General features: G+C 41.6%; 1 protein-coding gene across 1 annotated transcript in view; it reads right to left on the bottom strand.

Moving 5' to 3' along the window:
* Positions 1-23262, bottom strand: part of CNTNAP2 (contactin associated protein 2) — a 1623532-nt gene that overhangs the window by 161786 nt on the left and 1438484 nt on the right. The window contains exon 18 of the mRNA XM_041002153.1: positions 10710-10946. Within this exon, the coding sequence (XP_040858087.1) occupies positions 10710-10946 (237 nt within the window). The remainder of the gene's footprint in view (positions 1-10709; positions 10947-23262) is intronic.

Below are 23262 nucleotides of genomic sequence, written 5' to 3' on the forward strand. Positions count from 1 at the left end.
GATTGCTTCAATTGTAAAATATTAGAAAAACATTTTACATACCGCTTAATGAATTTCTGATTCTGAAAACAAAGAAATGACTAGCAGCAGACTTGTGCAAATATTTGTGTTACGCTTGGCTCAGACCTGAGAGAATCTGGATTCACCGAACTGAACTGAAGTTGTCATGGGTTAAGAAGAAAATCGGAGATCAAATCTTTAGAATATAATGGTCAATCTCTTCTCTAAAACTTCATAAGATATTCAAGGAATTGATATTGTTTGTTAAAGATCTCAGTAATAAACCCAACAGAATGCTACACTTCACATCTTTCTTAACGTCAAGTGTGTTCATGGCTTGTTGATGCTCCAGGCCAGGGAAGTCAGGACAACTTCACTGCAGAGAAGGGGTTTAAAGGTCTCCACTCTGAGCGAGTCTACTTCCAAGGTACAAAGTCTTTCTGGACGTTGTGACATTTGCATTTCCAGATAAAATATCTCACTGTTACACAGTAGCATTAACATCAACAGCTGAGGAAATATAACCTTTTTTTGTCCATCAAGGTAATTCTAGCACTGTAGACAGGAGAGTTTTGTGTGGGATTTGCAATGACTTTTTTTTTTTTATACTTCACGGCATTCTTATTAAAGGCACCCTCAACTTTGAGACCTCTGGCTTGGTGATGAATGGCTTTAGCAATAACTTCTTCTTCAAAACATTAATGATTTTCAAAGCATTTTCACATGCATTAGTTCATTTGATCTGTAGGATACAGGGAATAACCAATTTTCTATAAATCACGCTGTTTATCAAATAAACTGAAATACTAGGACATTCACCTTGGTCCCAGTCTGATTGTCCACAAGTTTAAGCCAACAATATTTAAGCCAGAATTCAAGTTATGATATTCTTAACTGGGATTTATCAAAAAGTACAAACTTTTCTTTCTCTGCTTTTTTTTTTTTTAAAATGGTTAGTTTGGAATAGTGTGATCATGTTGCTGGCCTTATTGATAAGACAGGCAAAAAAAGGAGAAGATTTGGAAGAATATTTTTGTACCTGTGATGACTGCTGAGAGAACAATAAACATTTAGGTTAGAACTTGGGGTTCTTCTGAAAGCTGTATTTGATGTAACTCTCTGGGAAGAGCAAAGGGCCATTGCAGTACATAAATAGTAAGTCACTCTTACAAATGGGAATAAAGAAAATTTGCATTAGTTAAGCCGGAAAGAAGTAATTTAAAACTAAAATTTGCTAGCAATAATTTAATAAAGTTCTTAAACATTTAACAAAGCAAATTGTTACTTATAAATCAATTGTTGATCTATCTTTGAAATCATATTTTTAAAGCAGTATTACTGAAAAAAAAAAAGTGTCCATTGGGTTCATATAAAAGTCTTTGTGGCCCAGCGCAGTAGCCTAGGGGCTTAAAGTCCTCTCTCTCCTTGCACACATTGGAAGCCCCTATGGGCGCCGGTTCTAATCCTGGCAGCTCCACTTCCCATCCAGCTTCCTGCTTGTGGCCCGGGAAAGCAATCGAGGACAGCCCAAAGCCTTGGGACACTGCACCTGCGTGGGAGATCCAGAAGAGGCTCCTGGCTCCTAGCTTCGTATGGGTTCAGCTGCAGCCATTGTGGCTGCTTGGGGAGTGAGTCAATAGATGGAAGATCATTCTCTGTCTCTTCTCTCTGTATCTGACTTTGCAATAAAAACAAAGCAATAAACAGATATATGCTTCCCTAAGTTTCTTTCCTCATTTCCACTTCAAAAGAATTTTTAAAGAGATTTATTATTTTTTTTGTTGAAAAATTTATATATAGAGAGAGGACAAGAGACAAAGAGGAAGGTTTCCGTCTGATGATTCACTCCCCAAGCGGCTGCAATGGCCAGAGCTGCGCCGATCTGAAGCCAGGAGCCAGGAACTTTTTCCAGGTCTCCCACATGGATGCCTGGGTCCCAAGGCTTTGGGCCATCCTCAACTGTTTTCCAGGCCACAAGCAGGGAGTTGGATGGGAAGTGGGGCTGCTGGGATTAGAACCTGTGCCCTTATGGGATCCTAGCGCATGCAAGGCAAGGACGTTAGCTGTTAGGCTACCACGCTGGGCCCTAATTTTTTTTTGAGGCATAGTCATAATTGAATAAAATTATGAAAATTTAAAAAATTCCCTACCTTTTTCATGGCCATTCTTTCCTTGTATAAGGATTGGAACAGGGCCTTCCTCTCAGGACCTTCAGACACGATTGTCTGAGTCCAGCTCTCCCCAGCGTTCTGTCCCCTTCCCCCTTCCATTGCAGTTGAGCTGCCTTGAGGTAGGCATTCCAAAACTGTGCCAAACTTGTGTCTAGCATATATGAAGAAGTGACATTTTTATTCCTGACCATTTTTATTTCTTCTTACTTATTCCTAGTACTTAGAAACATTACTTTTTCACTGCCAATGATTCTATTTAATGTAATTGAAAATCTTTGACCTGTAGATTTTGAATATTTTAGAAGCCTCTTATTTAGTAATGGTGTCTCTTGGAAAGGTCGGTGGGAAAATACTACGGAGCTAAGTTAAACATTTGACTCTGCCCTGTGACCAACGCCCATGAGAAGATGGAGGCAACATATCTTAAAATTATTGTTCATTTGAGATAGGGGGAGACTGCTTGCTCTCGTTGACTGCCCTCAGTGACTGCAATAGTCATGGCTGTGTCTAAATCCTGGAGCTCAGGGCACAATCTGGGTCTCCTGCCAAGGTGTCTACAATACAACTTCCGGAATCATTGTGTTACCTCCTGGGTTGTGCATTAGCAAGGAGCTGCCAGCAGAAACTGGAGGTGGGCACCGAACCCAGCTCCTCCAAGAGGAGACAAATGGCTTGACTGCTAACCTGAACAACAGCTTCCCAGACAACATATTTAAAATGCTAGGCAGGGGCAGGCATGGACAGACCATAAATCTTTTCTCCTTATAAAGTTGGTTGCCCCAGGTATTTCATGGTAGTCATAAAAACTTGACTAATGTCCCACTTTCTCAGGAAATGATGAGTGATGCAAATGGTTGTATGCCAGAGGCAGGTCTTCATGTGATGGGCATTTAAGGGCAGCGTGGGCATCAGTGAATGCCCCCTCCACATCAGTCAAACATGAGCCAGTGAAGAACACAACCCTCCGAACAGTGTATCAGACTGGTTCCTTCAGGCTCATGAAAGCAACACACCGTGATGTGGCTGGAATCATGGGGCTCATTTATAAGAAAAACAGTGTTGTGGGGTGTGCTATTTTGTTCACCTCAGAGTCTTTGAGCTCTGCTTATTGCTAAAGAATGGGAAATAAAAACAACACTCAAAAACAGATTCAGATAAAACACAGGGAAAAATATCAGTGCTATCCAAAAACCCTGATGAGGATTAAAAAATGGTGCAAAATTGAAAAAAAAAAATCTATATTTATCCTACAACCAAAGCAAAAGCCAAAAAACCTTGCATTCTGTTTAAAAAGTTTGCCAAGGTCTTGGTTGTATCACTGTGATTTTAAAATCCTCTGGGGTTTAAAATTTCCTCTGGGCAAGTTAACTGACCACGTTTTGTTTGGCTTCTGGGGACCCAAAGGAAACCTTGGGCTAGTGAGAATGTTAGTTTACCGTCAGCAAAATTGTATAACAAAGTCACTTACACTTCTAGGCTATCTCTTGGGCATTTTGAAATCAAAGTACTTTGGGGGTTCATAAGGGCTTTCCTATTTTTCTCCTTTTTGCCAAAGCTCTAAAGCAGATGAATCCCATGTGTTACTGTGATGCTTGTTCATTGTACCCTAAGGTCTGGAGACCTATAAAAAATATTAACAGAGAAGAGGTCATTTGCTTTCTTGAGTAACACTTGAAGAGGAAACTAAAAAAAGGGATTTTTTTTTGGTCCTTAGACCTTCTTTCAGATCTGCCAGGTTTCCTGTTCTAACTGGAGATGGAGAAAGAAGCTGCCGACAAGGGCCTCTCCCTTCTGCTGTGCAGCTTTGCTCCAAGCTGGGATGAATACAACCAGGAAAGGAGACCAGAGGAAAATGATGATTGTTGCCAAGAGTTCAGCTGATTTCATGCAGAGATAAAGTTCTACGATACACAACACCAATGTTCCTTTTTCTTTCTTTCATCACCTCTGTATAAGTAACTTGTATTAACTGATTTTCCTAGTGGATTCCGTCCAATGATTCACTCCAAAAGTGAACGCAACGGCCGATGCTATGCCGATCCGGAGCCAGTCCTTGACTGCTTTCCCAGGCCACAGGCAGGGAGCTGGAAGGGAAGCGGGGCTGCCGGGATTAGAACCGGCGCCCATATGGGATCCCGGGTGTGCAAGTCGAGGACCTTAACCACTTGCGCCACCGCGCCGGGCCCGAAGCTGTCTTGTAAAGTACCAAAGTGACAACCTAGCACACCGTGGTCATCAAAATACTGCATTATACATGTGGACGTTTATAATATTTAGGGATGGATTAAAGGATGAGACAATTTAAAGAAAAAAAACAAATACAAAGGGAAAACATTTAGAAAATGAAGAGTGACATTTGCTGTTGGACTAATCTGGGCCAGATTCTCTGGAAATCCATTCACGTTACTGGATGTGATCCTCGCCAGGGGTTTAGAAGCAAGGAGGCGTTTCCAAAGATGAGGCTCTGTGACATGAAACGATTTTCTCGAACGTACACAACAGGGAAATGAGGAAGTTGGAGTCAAGCCCCTATCTTGCTCCCCTTTCTAGGTAAGGAAATGTATTAGATAGAAACAATTTCATTACCATGTCAGTAGGGCAGAAAAGGAAGTATTCGTCAATGTCAAACCCTGAGAGGGAAAGTAAGGCAAGCGGCTTGGCCAGCGTGAGGGGCATGTGGATGTGTCTGATTACAAACGATGGCAGCCTCACAGTGATCAAAACCACCCACTCATCATTCTTAGTCACTCAGCACTCCTGTGACCTTGGCCCTGCATATTTTGCCTTGATCGAAGCAACAAATGAATGTTTGGGAAGAAAACAGGACTTTCAAGCCTCAGAAAATGACTTCAGAGTATTTAAAGATGTGTAGTTGGCAGTCTTGTTTAGGCAGATGAACAAGAAATTATAGGAAAAATTATGCAGACTTGGGACCCAGGGGATATTTTTGTGCCTCTTGATGAGAAGTTCTTGCTAAACTTAGTTCTGTGAAAAGACCATAATGAAGAATCATTTTGAGAAGCGTGGGTGACATCTGATTCCTATCCACTGCTGCCATATATACGCTGTCTTTCCTGATTTTGTGTCTGTGAACCATTGTAGCATTTGGGAAATTTCGATGTGGCGGTTCATTTAGGACTTCTGGGTCCATGACATGTTTGCTGTGGTTTGAATGTGGTCAGCTACACATATGCTGGACACTGAACCTCCGGGGCAGAAGTACTGAGAGAGAGGACTGTGGAGGATTGCGATAATGAGTGGATCACTGCTATTGTGGGAGTGGGTTAGTAATCACGGGTGTGGATGAGATCTGTCCCCTTGCCCTCTCATGCCTCTTGCCCTTCTGTCTTCCTTCATGATATAAAACAGCATGAAGGCCCTAGCTCCAAGTGAGCTCCTGGTTCTTGGACTGCTGAGCCTCCAGAACTTAAACATATTTTCCTTATAAAGCAGCCAGTCTGCAGTAGTCTGTTTTGGCAGAGCTCAAAGAAGCAAGCTATTCTACAATCAGGTGAGAAAACTAGACGGTAGCTCTGGCAGCCAGCGTTAGCCTGGCATGGCTATTGTGGGCAGTTGGTAGGGTTGAGGGTGCGTGTGAATCAGTGGATGTGAGTTTTGTCTCTCTGTTTCTCAAATGATTTAAGGAGAGGAATCCTTACCACTTACCAGTAGGAAAAGTAGGGGGCAAATTACCATATCTAGTTGGGTCTCAGTTTCCTCCTGTGTAAACTGAAGATAATGACAACAGCAATTGTCTCACTGGCATGAAAGGATGCTGTGAGGAGAGGCCTTAGTGCACGGCCAGGAGCATAACAAGCTCTTCTTGAGTGTCATCCGTGATCACATGTAAAGGGTTTCAGAAGACTGTGGGTTGGTTGGCTGGTTGTTTTTTAAGCACGTCCCTATTTTCCTTGGGCTTCCACACCAAACTGTGCAGTTTAACATACAAGAAGTTGATTTTCCTAGTGATTTAGAGACCCAAAGACTGGAGTACAGGTGTTATCAATGACCACACTGTACTAGATCTCTAAGAAGGGTCTTTCTTTGCTTTTCCAAGCCACTGGTGGTCCCTGGCATTCTTTGAATTGTGATAACATCACTGTATTCTCTGCCTCTATCCTCGCTGCAACTTCTTAAGAAACTTTTTATTAGATTTGGAAGTTCCTCTCAAGTCTAATTCCATAAAGACCCCATTTCCAACAAGACTGCACCGTGAGGTTCCCGGAAGGCAGGGATATTGAGGTGACACATTTTGATCCACTACAGCATTAAACTACCAAAAAAAAAAAAAATCAAACACAGATACCTTTGTAGCTATTATAGGTCTCTTATTTTCCCTCTTGCTTTAAAAACACAGAAAACATGTCCTAGCATCTAGGAATTAATAAAAAAGACACTGATCCTCATGAGGTGAATGAAGAACTTGGGGTTTGACCACCTAAGAAGGAATGTTTAACTAGAGAAGACAACCTTAGATGTAGTGTAACAGCTACTCATTTGATCCCCCATGCAGTGCTAAAATAATTTTGGGAATGACCCACGGTTTAGCCTTCTGTGTAGATTGATGTGGTCTTCTTCTCCTGGTTATATCCACAGGATCAGACACTGGGCTGTCAAAGCATTCTGCCATGGAACAGCCTTATTGCAATTGGATTGACTTCTAGTTGGTACATATCCCAGGAAGACGGGCTGTCAACCAGTCATCTCCAGGCAGAGGAAGGGATGGGAAGTGGGATCTAGTCAGAGGGTTTCTAGAATGTTACTGTGCTATCTTCAAAACATAAAACTGTTCCCCAGTCAGCACACCTGTTGAAGATGGGAATAGCCCTAACAAAACTAACAGCATAATTGGCAACGAAAATCATGAACCCAGTTGAAAGAAAAAAGTTCTGGGAGAAATTTTTGATTAAAAAAATTTTGGGAACAGGCGGGATTTTCTGGAATGTATCAAGGGACTTTGAAAAGATGGTGGGAAAATTTAAAAAAATCTATATATATTTAAATCTATGCATACTTTTTTATAATATGTCCTTTCCATGAATATTTTGATGTAGCCGTAACGGTTTTTTGGCCAGTAGAGAACAGTGAGCATAAATGCATTATCTATAAAGCAAGAGAATTACCATGAGCAAGCTGATGTGTTCAGCCCTGTCTTCCTGAGTTCAGGAAGATCACAGCACATGGTAACTGGATTTATAAATCCAATGAAAAGACAAGACGAGAAGGGAGAGAATAAAAGTAGGTATGGAGTACAGAGGGGGCAGAAGCAGACAAAAATAGACTCAGAGACAGAGTCTTCATGTTGGGAAGGAGCAGGCAGAAGAGAGGAGGGCTGGATGGAGAGCAGGAGGAGCAGTACGAGGATGACTGAGAATTTAACAGTGTGGCTCCCATTCTCCTGACTAACACCATGCAGGGGACAGACCGGTGCCATCTGTCCCCTTGACCTATGTTGGGTTCAGCCTCTCCTGCTGCAAACTTCTCACGTCTCATGTCCCATGCAATCTTTTTTTAAAGGCGGTCCTACCTCCTTTGCCCACCTGAAGGGGGATTGCTTGTGATAAAAATGAGCTCTGTGAAGATGGACTTCCCAGGGTAATTGAGTACAATTTTCACCTGACATGCTTCTGCCTTCCAGATAGTATAACTAGATTGTACCCTGTTTCCAGTCCCTAGCTATGTATCTGCGAGTCACAGAGCTAATTCTCAAATGCCTGGTGTAAGAAGAAACAAAAATTCACCAAGTTAGAAGCAGTGCACGATTCTATGAAGATGAGAGAATTTGGGTATGCAAAACACAGTTTTTAGAAATGGTAGGTATTTTGACCCTTTTGTGAAACATAACCACAGTTAGTGATTTTATAGATGTTCTCACCATTTGCTTTGTGTGTGCACATGTGTGTGCTTATCTTAATTTTTATGAACATGTTATTCGGCTGTATAAGGTTGGTACCTGCTTCGTTCGCTCAGTGAAATACTGTGGACATTTTTTTTTCACACCGACAAGCAGCACAACTCTCACTAGAACAGGGAAGTCCCAGAGAGACTTTAACAAGCTTTCATTGGCCAGGGGCTGTGGCTCCCTTTCTAGGGGCTGCACCGTTTTGCCATTGCACCAGTGTGGAGGTGGGGTCCAGAGAAGTGCTGTGCAGGCACTGCAATCCCGCGATGGTGAGATGCAGAGGGCAGACCCTCCTGGTTTGTGGAGGTGCCTGCCTTAATGCACAGGGAGTCTTGCTAGCTGGCCATGCAGACTAAATCACAGATATTCTCCCCAAATGAAGAGAAGCCTGGATTCAGAAAGATGCTCAGACATGCTGGCCAAGTATATTTTGTAGTTATTAATTTTTTGATCAAAGCCATGACTTGCATCCAATCTAAATCTATACTTCTAAATATATGAAAACAATATTTAGAATTTCGGGTGTTAAGTCTTTTGGACCAATGTCAAAGCAAGCACACAGGCACTATTTAATCTTACCTTCAACACTGGCTAAGCTGAAGGGTTTACACCCATATCTTATTTTGTTGGCGTACACTGTTTATTAACCCCTGGGGGTTTTGTGAGCTACTGTACTTGACCCTACAGTCCACAAATAGGGGGATTCTGATTTTTCTATGAATTGGTGCTTATTTAGTGGAATCTTCCTGGCAAGAGTGCTCAGTTGATTGCATTCAGACATGACTTTGGCAAGGCAATGGCTGCATTAAATTAGCATCAAGCTCAATGAATGGTAATTACAAGACTGTCATTTCTACAAGTGCAAAATTAATGTGTGCTGGAAACCCATTCCATTGTTTGCTACAGGAAAATCAGGGAACCATGTTGTTCTGGGCATTAAAAACGCACTGTCACACCACTGTTAATACGCTCTGGTGTTACTGAGCAATGGTGTTCCTCTCTACCTTGGTGACTGTCTCGTGCGCATTCTTCAAATCCTGCCTGATCCAATTTGTATGCTCATATTATAGTAGTGCCAGACAGTAGCCTGGATGTACAGGGGATGTGATAGAACAATTTTTTTTCCTGTGTGTGTCATCTCGTGTGAATAATGCCACTGCAAATAACCCTCCATTTATTCGTAAGACTATGAGTAGGCCACTTATGCAAAGCTTCTTATAAAGAGATACACCAACCATTTACAGAAAACTTTCTCCAAATGCTGTCCGTTCATTTAGAAAGACGAGAGTGATTTCCATGCATTTCAATTGTAGCTTGGGAAAAATGCCAATTTCTTCTCCCTTCATGCCCCTTATTTACATATGGGAAATTAAGCTAACAGAACAATAAAGTGAAATTCCTGCATTCTTGCAGGATCACAGGGTATATCCTAAATGACAACACACATATATATTGGGCTCTTGAATTCTGCTCACTGGGCTCTGCAGAATTTACAGGGAATTAAAGGATCAAGTCAGGATTCAAATAACACAACACTGAAACATACTCGGAGCTGACCAGTTGATGCAGTTTTTAGCTTACACGGAGGGCCATTCACCAAGGCATCCTGAACATGAGTTAAAATGGTGATGTTAATCACAAGAACTGACTAAAGAAGCCTTCTGGTGAGAACTGGCTGAGTGACTGTAGCAATTGTTCAGTGCCTTGATTATGGAGGGCCTGGTCTGTATCTCCTTGACACAGTTATTCTGGTTTTTTCTTTATCTGTTTGGAAGGAAGAGAGAGGGAGAGAGAGAGAATACCTCGCATTTCATTCGCTAGTTCATATCCAACAATCACCTTAACAATCCATTCAGCCAGCTGGGCCAGGCGGAAGGCAGGGGCCTGGAATCCCATCGTGTGTGCTTCGTGGGTAGGAGGGACTCCAGCACCACGTTATCATGGACAGATGCCCAAGGATCAGAGGGAAAGCAGAGTGGCCAGGATGTTGATACAGGATTCCTCCCTTCTCCCCCTTATTTGCAATTTAGAGAGAAAAAAGTACAAGATGGAGAGTGAGAGAGAGACAGAGAGAGAATTAGCCAGACACTGATCTCCCATCTACTGATTCACTCCCAGATGGCAGCAACAGCCAGGTTTAAGCAAGGTCAAAGCCAGGAGCCAGGAGCATCATCCTGATCTCCCACACACACAGCAGGGACCAAACATCCGGGCCAATTTCTCTCACTTCCCCAGGCCATGGGCAAGAAGCTGGATTGGAAGTGTAGTGTCTAGTGCTGAAACTGGACATGTTGACACAAGTAGGAAGTTAACCTCTTATGCTACAACACCAGCCCTGTTGCGTTCTATGAGACACAGTTCTATGGCCACACCAGAGACCACTTACTTTGTCACTCACGAGGATGCTAAGAACCTGTTGGATTTGAATTCAGTGAATAACTCGCTAGCATCTGGGTGCAATTCTGTATTACCCTCAAGGTTACCTTCATGTTATGAAACAATGAGAATCAGGAGGCTTTTTAGCTAATGTGGGAGAAGAATTCTGATAACCTTAGCCTGTGAATGAATTACCTCGAAATCATTAAATGATGTGGTCACCAAAAGGTGTACAACTTGCATTGGAAACTGGTTCTTACCTTTGTTGCAAAATGTTCCATCGTATGCCGTGTGAGAGCAATCGCAGGAATAGCCATGGTATTTCTCTATGCATTTGCCTCCATTTTCACAGTTGGTTCCGTAGCTGGTGCAGTGGCCAGAGCATCCGGATTTGAAGCCAGATGTGACCTTGGCTCTTTCCTCCAGGTCGAGTGTTACCCCATTCATCCTCAGGGAGCGAATGCAGCCCAGGAAGCCCTGTTGACCTCCGGCACCACCTGGGAACGACAGAGGACATGGAGTGTGTGTAAAACAACCATCACGACTGTCCCAGCCTCATTCGTCGCATGTTGAGACTGAAGGAGGTGACACTGCCAAGTGCATCTGGCACTGTCCTTTTCAAGTTGGTCCTTTGGAAACAGACAAAGTCGAAGCTTTTTCCCATTAGGCAATAACACCTAATGTAAGGGACTGTCTTCTGAGGAGCAATACATTAGCTGGAGAAATCAAGTGCTTGTTGATACACAAAAATTATACAAGCAGTTTGGGAATCTAATTTATTTGGATTGTTATAAAAAAAAGCAGTTGATAGAAATCCTCTTTTTTTCCCCCCTCTTTAGTCTCAAGGTATTCAGTTCCATTATCTATTGCAAGGAATATAAAAAAGGCAGGGAGACATGAATATATTAGCATAGTTAACAAGTCAATTAGTCAGAAAGCATAAATCCATTTGAAATGCAATTGCATATCTCGGGTATTGTGGCATGAAATGCTTTGAAGTTCATTCTGAGGGTATTTTATCCAGAGCATTCTGTGGCTAGAATCTGGGGCTAACAATTTCACACAGTGACCACTACAACATTTTTATTAGCAGGTCAAGCTGGATTCACTGTTTTTTGTCTAAGCGTCACAGGAAGACATGGAACGTAGGGAGGGAGCACATTTGCTCTCATCTGCAGAGTAAGTTAACAGAGTCAAGCTGAAGTTTGTGAGCTTAAAAATACTAGAACGTTCCCACACCATTTGCTAGACATAGTCATCGAGGCATTATATAATAAGTGGTTTTAATTGTGTTTATAATCTTCTTTGCTATGATTTTTAGAGCAGCTGATGTGAAATGTGCAGATGTCTCTATATATTAACCACAACTTTTCAGAAAATGAATTAAAATGAACAGTAAGTGAAACTACTGAAGGAGGTCTCTGATAAAGCTTTAGAAAAGAAGCCCCAAATACTCTTTGATGAAGGTTATGATCCAGGTACTCTACCAAGCACCTCCCATGGCCCTTGCAACATTCTGTCAAGGTGAGTAGGGTTAATGTTCCCATTCTACATAGCAGGAACCTGAGGCTTAGGGAAGCATTTTACTCGAGGACTCAGCTCCCAAGCACCAGACTTGCATCAGATGTGTCTTATTCCCCAGTCTCATGCTGGTTCTATGCGATTTAATAAGGAGAAACAACCTTTGGACCAAGGGTCCCATAGAGGTTAAGTGTTTCTGAGCTATAGATTCGGGTGTCTTAGAAAAATTGTAGGGTTGGGTAAGATTGTAGGCTGGGGATTGATTCGCTCGCTTACTCTGTTATCCAGAGAAAAAGTCTGCAATCTGGCAGAGTCATCAGACAGGACTGGCAGGGCAAAGCTTCCGTTTCTGGGATGGATTAGCATCATTTCGCTCCTGTAAATCCTCGTCAATGGCATGGCAAATGAATCCTCTATTGTCTTTTTAAACCCAGGCCTTGCAATTCTCTAGCTGGGTAGCACATCAATTTGAGTGATGGTTCTCCAGGGAGTATTTCATTTTTATAAAGTATTTGACTACAGGATGAATCGAAGAGAGTCCAATGCCTTTTTGGATCTACGTCGTGAGAGGGTAGATGGCAAAACAAGTTGTTAAAATTGCGTTGGAGGCTTTTCCATTTTGCCACCTGCTTCTCAGCCAAAGCTCCACACCTCTGTGGTGACAAGAATTAGACTGTCACCTGCTCTGGAAGAATTGCAACCCATTAGTTACTTCTTGTGTGCTAGAGTTTCCATTTGACTTCTATTGTTTTAGCTACTGTGATTGCTGTTGGTGCAATAAGGGCTTTCTGATGGATCTTTTATTAAACATGTGCCTAGCTATTTGAATTTTCGTCACTTGTCATTTAGGACAATTATATTTGTTCAAAATATGCTGAGATTTTAAAATAATTGTTTTCAGATAGCGCTCTCTCCTTGGCCTGATAACTAATGTAATAGTTTCTCACCGTGGAGGCCATCAATATCCTGAGAAGCATGATATAAAAGAGAATTTGTAGTGTTATTTGGCTGTAAGCATGCTCATTTCATGGAACATTAACATACGTGTGAAACAATAAAGGGAGAAATGACACCATAACATGCACATTTTAAGGTTTTTTTTTTTTTTGCTCCTAATATCATGGGATATTTTGCAAACAACACCTGTAGATCTAGACATCTTGTTAAAATTCTGCCTGGCACGCGGTTCCCTGAGTGCAGTGTCACTTCTTTCTGCCATTCTACTACCCTACCTTGAAGCTCTAATTTGCATTTTCTATGATACTGTATGAAAAAGATCATTGTAAAAGCCTTTACAAATTTATTCTGTTTTCCCCTCAAGATTAATTGATTACATTCAAAGTGTATTTGCTGGGTACAAAGATATAAACATTTCAAATACATTTTATTTTTTAAAGAAGAATTTACAGGTAAATATTTATTTTTAAAGATTTATTTTATTTTTATTGGAAAGGCGGATATACAGAGAGGAGGAGAGACAGAGAGGAAGATCTTCCGTCCGATGATTCACTCCCCAAGTGAGTACAATGGCCGATGCTATGCCAGTCCGAAGCCAGGAGCCTCTTCTGGGTCTCCCATGCAGGTGCAGGGTCCCAAGGCTTTGGGCTGTCCTCGACTGCTTTCCTGGGCCACAGGCAGGGAGCTGGATAGGAAGCGGGGCTGCCAGGATTAGAAACAGCTCCCCAAAGGGATCCTGGTGCGTGCAAGGCGAGGACTTTAGCTGCTAGGCTACCACACAGGGCTCTATAGGAAAATATTTCACCAGTGTGGTATAGGATTGCCACCTGCTCGATCCAATTCTAATGCTTGGCAATACTTTTCTTCATTTATGCTGTTCGACTGGTGAAAAAGAGTTAGCTTTTTCAATTTTCTTTGCTTCAAATACTATAAGTTGAATCACTTTTATATTTTATTTATTAATATAATTTATTGTTCTTTTTGGGGGAATATGTAGGAGTATATTTCTTATTAAAAGGTGATATTTTGGACTTATACATTTTATACATTTTAGAGCTATATTTTTTCAGTTTTTGACTTACTGCTGCTGTTTCTCCCTGTGAATGATTTGGAAGGTTGTATAATCACATCCATTGATCTTATGGGTTTTTGCTTTTTGACATTAGGCTTATCAATACCTTCTTTAGTCCGAAATAATAGTATCAATGATATGCTCTCCTACTACTTTCTTGATTTTATTACTCTCCACATTTGAAACTTTAAACTATCTGGAATGTAATTAAACTTAGAGTTTGTCTTTAATGCATATTGAGTACCTGTTGAGAATCTGGAGAGGAGGATTTTGGCCTCTGTAAGTCAATGTTACTATGACAAATAGTGGAAATTTTAAAAGGGTCAACTGGCAAAGCAAATCTCGATTATGTTTTTAGAATTATATCACAAGGTCACACATTTACATATATGCGTACGTATTTATTTGTGTCTATACATATAGGACGCATCCCAGGAAGGAACCAAGGAGAGGGTTTTTGGATGTCTGTCTCGATTCTCGGCTCCTTCCAAGGTTTGCCATGTGCCAGTTCCTCTTCTTGCATCTCTCTCAGGATTATTGACACCCGTTAGTCATGTGACTCATCAAATTCCTTCATCTTTCTCAGGATCAGTTTTCCCACCCCCAGAAGAGGAGATTTTTAGATAACACTTCTAGCTGCTCCCAGTTCTCATGGCTTGAACGCACGGTTCACAACCTTTCCCTCTGCCTTCCATGTCACTTTCTTTATATAAATATTTCATTAGTTAATCTGAAGTAGAGAGACAAAGGGAGACGTGTTATTTGTTGGTTCTCTTCCCAGATGTCTGTGACAGCCAGGGCTGGGACTGGATTTCAGCCAGGAGCCCTTAATCCCATAGGAGCCCTTAATGCCCACCTGGGTGGCAGGGGCCAAACTCTGCCTCTCACGGTGTGCATTTGCAGGAAACTGGAATCGGAATGGAAGAACCGGATGCCGGTGTTCTAAGCAACATTTGCGACCCTGCACCCTTTATATAATCAGCAGATATTTATGTATCAGTAGAGTCTCAATTTCTTGCTTTTTACTTTCTTATATCACTATATGACTTATTCTTTTTTAAATGTCCACAAGAGATGACTGCACTTGTAATTCCTGCCTTCATTAAAACAAGTCTAGTATTCACTCTTGTTAATTTATAAGTGAATGGAATGCCATTTCTTTCTATATAAAGGCAAACTAAATAAATTAAGCACTTTCCTGACTTTGATTTATTTAAATGGGTCAGTGAGTTAGAAAGTGCTTTTTCTGAGCTAGTCAATCTGAATAAAAAATCTTTTATCCTTAAAATGGTCATCATATATTATGCAAAAGATGTTAATGCATTATAACCAGTGATAATTATTTGAATTCAACTTTTGTGCTCTATAGAAACCTTTCTTGGTGACAAATGTCATAAGTTTATATAATAGGTCTTAAAGCAAAAACGTTATTTAACCTTTGTTAATTAGAAAATCTACACGTTGTTATGGAGAGAACCCCCTGCCAGGCCAGGGCTTCATACCAATCAGACCTGTGTTGATTAGGCAAGATAAGATATAGGTTTAATTTGTAAATCCTTTCTCATGTGAAATGCTATGCAAGAATTGCAATTAAAGATTGATTCTGAAAATGCGGTAACAGTCCTTGACATGCACAGATGATTGGGACCAAATAATGAGATGTTAAATAAAAGGGTAAAAATAATAATCAGGAGCAAATACAAAAATGCGTTATCTTCAAACTTACCACTTTGCAAGTTTCTAAGGAGTTTTTTTATAATTAAAATTTGTTATTTTCACCTTATTTGAAACACACACATGCACAGAACTCTCCTATCTATTGGTTAATACTGCAGATGTTCACAACACGTGGGCCACACTAAGTCCAGGTTTCCAAAGCCCTAAAATGGTTTCCCACGTAGGTGGAAGCCAGCCAAGCATGCGAGCAGCCTCCCAGAGTATCCTTAGGCAGGAAGCTGGATCGGAAAAGTAGCCAGGATTTGAACTTGGGCATTTGACATGGGATGTGGTATCTCAAATACTACTCTAAATTCTCCACCCTGTCCCCACTTCTATTATTGAGTAGAGAAAAAATTCCACAGAGGAATAGAGTAACCTAATTTGGCTAAGACAGTATATACACATTTGATATCAGAGGTATCATGAGGGCTATGGATTGCTTTGTGTTCCCGTCTCCAATTCATCTCCTCAAGTTCTAAATCTTTTTTTCCTTTTTAAAGATTTATTTATTATTTGTTTATTGGAAAGGCAGATATACAGAGAGGAGAGACAGAGAGGAAGATCTTCCTTCCGATGATTCACTCCCCAAGTGAGCGCAATGGCCGATGCTATGCCGATCCGAAGCCAGGAGCCTCTTCCGGGTCTCCCACGTGGGTGCAGGGTCCCAAGGCTTTGGGCTGTCCTCGACTGCTTTCCCGGGCCACAGGCAGGGAGCTGGAAGGGAAGCGGGGCTGCCGGGACTAGAACCGGCGCCCATATGGGATCCCGGGCGTGCAAGGCGAGGACCTTAACCACTGCGCCACTGCGCTGGGCCCAAGTTCTAAATCTTGACTTATTTGGACTGGACAGCATCTTTAGAGTGGTTATTTTAATTGAGGTCATAATAGTGAGATCCCAATCTGACGTAATTAGATTACCTTATACAAGAGGAGCACACCAGCAAGGAGAAAAGGCTTTGAGAAGACACAGGGAGAAGACCTGAGTCCGAGAGCCAAAGGGAGAGATTAAAGAAGAAAACAATCAAGGCCAGTACCAGGAAGTAATATGGCATGCTCCTCTGCTTGCAGCACTGGCATCCCATATGGGCGCCAGTGATGAGTTTGAGTTGAGGCTTCTCTGCTTCCAATCCAGCTCCTTGCCAGTGGCCTGAGAAAGCCCAGGTGCTTGCACCTATATGGGAGACCAGAAGAAATTCCCGGCTCTTGGATTCGATTCTGACCAGTCTTGGCTATTGAGGCCATTTGGAGAGTGAACCAGCTGATGGAAGACCTCTCTCTGTGTTCTTTCTCTTTCTAGCTCTACCATTCAGATGACAGGAAGTATGAAAAAGGAAATATTTTAACAAAGATGAAAACAATCCTGCTGACATGCTGATATTAGACTGGTATCCACCTAGTTAAGAGTTAACATCAAGGTTGGGCTGATGCAGCCTGGCACTCTGAATGACCTTGGAGTCACCTTTGAACTGCACTGTTTCTGTGGACAGCAGAGAGTGAGGATGGGTGCAGTCTGTGTCTGACTGCATCATGGGTTGGGGGAGCACTGAGAAGGCTCAAGCTTGCTGCTGGAACAGTAGGATAGATTGTATCTAGATAACCCATCCCTATCTTGGCTTTTCATCATGACAATCGTGGCTATCCTAGGTAGCTGAGTGGGCAAAGGCAGTTATAAGGGGTGCTACTGTTTGAATAAGAATTAGATCTCCAATTCATGCACAAGTTTAACCCCCAAAGTCAGATACCTTAATGGCACCAATGAGGATGGAGGCTTCATCCAATCATGGTGATTGGGCACTGGATACTTTGTGGGAAGTCCCTGGGTCACTAGGGAATGCCCATGGAAGGCAATTATGAGGTGGTTGGTTACAAAGCCTGATTTGGTCCAGAGATTTTGTGTCTCTTTCCTAAGCATCCTGACCTAACAGGGATGCCTCCCTGTACTAATTCTACCATCCACTGTCCATATCAGATGTCAGACCAATGGGGCTGCCACATCTTGGACTGCAAATTTCTAAACCTGTGAACCAAAATAAATCCTCTTCCGTCATAATTAGCTTTCATCAGTATTTCTGGTAGTGACAAAAAATTCAGGAAAATTGGAGTTAACAGATAGGTTTATGTTGGTGTAAAATGATTTTGAAATCCATAAGTATTTTTTTCTCAGGAATTTTGTGAAGATTTCTTGTATGTGGTGGGCAGGTCTTTCTAGAGTTTCACACACAGAGCCTGTTTTCCACTTGTTCTGTGTACTAACATTATCTCATAATCTTGATTGTCAGCTTAAACTCACTTTTTAAAAACCTTGGGTGTCAGTGCAGGTGTGTAAAAATAAAAACCCCATTATCTTGGTTATGGTGAAATCCCCCAAACAGCCAAGAATCATCAGTGGTGGCAGGAGCTGGAGGAGATTGGTTCCGACTCCTTAGTGCACAGCTGTGTGTGGCTGGCAAGTATTGATCAGTGATCCTTCTGTCAGTGAGATATTGGAGGGCATAGCGATTTTAAAAAGCTTTAACACGCTCAGAGAACTGGGCAGTAGAAAATGTCTCTTTCAAATAATGCGCCTGAGTGTTCTTTCATAACTCAATTCAATAGGATGGATTTCTGTTTTAGTTCATTGTCATGCATGGATTTTCTTACACTGTCAGAGTAAAGTACATGCATACCATGTGAGTCCAAACTGTAAAAACTAGAAGAAAACTTCACAATAGAGATTGAAGGGATGCTGCATTTGCAATGGCAGAAAGCATTTATAGGAGGGTACATTAAAAAGTTAATGGAAAATGAAGTTGAAAGATAAATTTGTTACGGTACATAAACATTGTATTTTATGAATATAATGGTGAGGATATAATGTGATGCTTTGAGAATCATTAGAAACAATTATTGGGAATCCTATAGAGATAGCAGGTGTCAATCATTTGAATCATAGCATCTGTCTTCTATGAACTATTTGTAACACTCTCAAACTGGTGAGCTGCCCTATGTTAGAACTCCGGATTTCTCTCTGGAGCTTAGGGCGGCAGGACAAACTGATAAATACCAGCTATCTCAAAAGCTAACATCGTCTAGTAGGTGTACCAACCACTGTTGTAAAACCTCATGGCTTTTATCTTTCAGTCACAGAATTCATTATGATCTCTATTTTCCATATGAGGAAACTTAGGGCCAATGAGTTAACATGCTCTGTGTGTTGCTAGCGAGTGGCCACAATTCAGCCAGACTCTGGCTTTAAAGCCTGTACTCTTACAATGCTATTGCTGCCATGTGCGTTTTTGGACATGCATCAGATAAGATTCCCCTTCTACATCTAACACATTTCAGGGCATTGCTGCTGTACTTCGATATGAAAAATGAGGATAGACTGATTGGTATCTGAGGCAGGGCATCCATCGCTTCCCAGGACATTTTCTCTGTGGCCACGAGGATGATTGAAGTTGAAAAGGGAAACGCAATGTTCACAGATCAGAGACGGGGATGTAGATGCCTAAACCAATCCCTAGGCCAACAAAGAAGAGGCACTTCTTTGATGGCATTACTGAAATCATACTTTTTCTTAGTTCAAAAGCTTCATGATACAATTGTGAAGGCGATGGGTGGTGGTCCTTCCTCGGTACAACAGCACTGATTTCAGAGGACCTCTTTCTTAGTGAGACCTGCCAGTGCCAAGCCCTTCACAAGAGCAGGGGTTTGAGAGAATACAGTGCGAAACAACTTCAAAAAGCTCATGGAAAATTTCCATAATGGCTTACAAATATATTTTAGATCCAAAAGGTAAATGATTAATAGGCACTTCGGCAAACTTCAATACAAATTCAAATTTCAAACGCAGAAATGTAAAACTCTTTAATTTTCTCTTACAAATGTCTGCATGTTGTTGATAAGATTATCTATCCTGCTGGTGAGTTCTGCTCATATTTGAAGCAAAAATAAACATCTTTCTATTAGTCTTAAGACATCCCTCCCCTGCCTACTCCGTTTTTACCTGTCTTTTAAAGATGTTTCTTTAAAACTACTGTGTCCAATCTCCTTTACCCAGGATCAGGAATCCCTTGTGTTACCACTCAACTGGAACTTTATTTTCTTTTGTTCAGGCTCTGTACTTTACCCCAGCCTTTGTAGGTGTTAGTCCCAGCTCAAGGCTGGATTGATGGAGTGAAGAGGAGTGGATGTGACTCTGATAGCCAACCCTCCCATGTGGCAAGAGGGCAGAGGAGAAAGAACAGAAGCTTGGAGATGGTAAAGACATGGAAGACGGGGGTGTCAGCAGCCAGAGCAGAAGAGTGGATGTTTTGTGAGATCTGGTTATTGAAGAGCTCATGGTTACCAATGTTAAAAATGACTGGGGGCCAAGGAAAAGAAGACAACAGTGAAAAGCTATTTGATTATTTTTGAGACACACTTTCATGCAGACATGTGCTGCTTGCATCTTGAGAAACTGAGACTTGTGTTTGAAAAAGTGATTTATTTAGCTGAGAGGGAGATACTGGGGGTAGAGAGGAGGAGGGAGGGAGATTGAATTCCTATCCACTGACTCATTCTCCCAAATGCCCACGAACGTGGGATCAGTGAGGGGATGAAGCCAGGAGCTGCCGAAGCAGGCAATCCAGGTCTTCCACTGCATGGAAGGATCCCAGACCTTGAGCCATCTTTGCCGCCTCCTAGGATATGCATAGGTGGGAAGCTGGAGTCGGGATCTAAAGCCATGGAATAACCCTAGGCATGCCAATGTGGTGGGCAGGCATCTTAACTTCTGGGCCAAACATCCACCCCAAGACATTTATGAAGAAGGGAGTAAGGAGTTAGTGAGTCTAGTACACCAGGGCTTAAGGGTCATCTTCACAGAGGACTGTTCGTTCCTTGGATGGGACTGACGTCTTTGAAAATTGTGTGTGATAAGATAGGGTTATGGGGGACACTTGGTGTACTAAGAGGATTGAGATGAATGATATAATTAGATCGTTCACATTTGAAGACAGGGGCATTTACGCTTTAAACTTCCTGGGAGAAGCACAATTGGGGTCCCAAGTTTTTGTGTCTTCCTCCTGTGTATAAAATTGTGTAGAAAGCATGTGGTGCTCTCAAAGGAAAAAAAAAAAAACATGTGCTCATGGGGAATAAAATGACAAGCTCTCCAACGACAGCAAGCACCAGGAAAGAACAGAGCATTGATGGCAAGCTATGTATTACGTAAGGTAGAACCAGTGAAGCAGCAGGAAAAATACGACATTCACGTAGTAGACATCATAATTACAGTGTTGGCATGAAATAACAGAGAAATTCACATCACAACAGTTTGGTAACATTGGAGTCATGGGGTAATGACAAACTATTATGAATGTGAACTGATTGCCGACACTGAAATGTAAAAATAACTCTAATGGCTGAAATAAGAATTTCCTCGGGGGAGTTGAGTATCAGAATATATATAGAGCCAGAGAATATTGTTGTGGGTTACCATGGGGGGTCAACAAGCCCTTCCTGAGAGCAACAGGAAATGAAGCAGAGATAAAAAAAAAAAAACCCACTAGAATAGTCTAGAACTATGGCGAGTCATGCAGATGTGTTAACATCTGTATAATAGCTTCACAGGAAATTAGAAGAGCTCCAGATCAGAGGACCATTTTATTAAATGAGTCTGAGGGAGTCATTTGCATGCCTTATCAAAGAAGTGTGTCAAACCCCAGCTGTTTCACTTCTCATCCAGATCCCTGCCAATGTACCTGGGATGGTAATGTGTGATGGCTCAAGTCCTTGTGCCTCTGCCATTGTGTACGACACCTGGGTGGTGTTTTGGGCTCCTGGCTTCAGCCTGGCCCAGTCCTGGCCATGATGGTCATTTGAGTAGTAAACAGCAGGATACTCTGTGGCTTGCTCTCTGTCATTCCGGCTTTCCAAAGAAGTAAATGTCTTTTTTAAAAAAAATGGGTCAGAATTTTCTACAATAAACAATAGCAGATGCTAGGAAGGTTCTTGTAAAGTGTCAACTCAGAGTAGATTAAATTAAAACAGGAACAAAAACTAAAATAACAGCTTCATTGATAGCTATGGATCTTAACCTAAGACCCACAGCCCTGGACATTCGCATCTAGGAACCAGAAGTGTTAGAGACACAATGGAAAACCTTATATTGTATCTTTCATTTTAATCACAAAAATGTTAGAAGGAGGGAAAAAGATTTCACCAGAGAAACCCACAGTCCCCAAAGGGTTAGGAAGTACTACGCTAAAATGAAGTTTGGAAGTGGGAACAAAGAAGCAGAGCTTCCTAAAAATCTACAGAGACAAGAAACAGAAATAAAAAAAGGCAACTTATGTCAAACCTCTCAAAGTAACACTGGCTGCTGATGACAATCAACTCATGTCTTTGGAGCGTGGGGGGCTTCTACATGAGAACAAGCGAAGACATTTCTAAGCAGCAAGGTCTCAGGATTCCCCCATGGTTTATTGATCTTCTTTTGGGATGCCACTGGTAACACTGGCTTCCCAAAGCAGAGTGCCTGAGTTTGAGTCCTGGCTCTGTTTCTGATCCTAGGCTCCTCTTGCTGCATATCTTAGGAAGCCAGTGGTGATGGCTTAAGTACTCTAAAGCCCAGCCATCTATGCAGAGGCTTTGGGTTCCAGGCTTTGGCCTGGCTTACCCCAGCTGTATAAACGTATGGAGAATCCATCTGGGAATTGAAAAACTCTTGGTCTCTATCTCTCTGGTAAACAGGGAAATCAATCCAGGAGGAGGTAAAAAGCTAGAAGAAATTTGCATAAGTAAAAATAAACTTCACAAACACTAACCTATTACTATAAGTGATGACTGTATTCATAAATAAGTGCATTTATAGGATTTTCTAGATGGAGTTATGGATGATACTGGCATGGCAGACAGTGTGGGGGGAAGGTCAACATGTGCTTAGACTAGTCTCTTATACAGATGAACACAGATACTGACACATCCAGTGGAGGAGAAGAAAGAAACATAAGCATGGCTCTTGGTAAGTTGAGGGGTTGAAAGTACGAGTCCAACTTTCAAGTCAATAGAATGATAGTGCACCAGATAGATAGAGCAGATTGGAGTGGGCAAAGAAGGCATAATCAATTGAAATATAAATAAAGCACAACTACAGAAATACTCCCCAATAGAGTGTTACTAGAGAATGTTACTGCAGAAACAATCTATGAATAAAAAGTGACATCCTCAAGACAGAGTCTTTAAGGATTCAGCAATGCGATATCTAAGACACAGGTTTAAACAAGAGGGCATAAATGTGCACAAATTCACACAAAAGTAAAAGGCAATTATGAACAACTGTAAAAAGACTTGTATCATTTTAAGAGCAGACACAAAACTGTGCAGTGAGAAACATACTAAGGAACAGAGATAAACATTGCAGCTTAGTGTAAGAAATAAATTAAGGAGCTCACAAAAACATTTAAATGTCAAATAGTCTTCCATTGTACAATGCTAACACCGATAAAACACGTTAAGAGTAAGCCAATGGATTATCTAAATGATTATTTATTTAAAAGATAAAGTGCTAGAGTTGGGACAAGA

The sequence above is a fragment of the Ochotona curzoniae genome, unplaced genomic scaffold (assembly GCF_017591425.1).
Source record: "Ochotona curzoniae isolate NIBS_2020 unplaced genomic scaffold, NIBS_Ocur_1.0 scaffold_2476, whole genome shotgun sequence".
NCBI lineage: Eukaryota > Metazoa > Chordata > Mammalia > Lagomorpha > Ochotonidae > Ochotona > Ochotona curzoniae.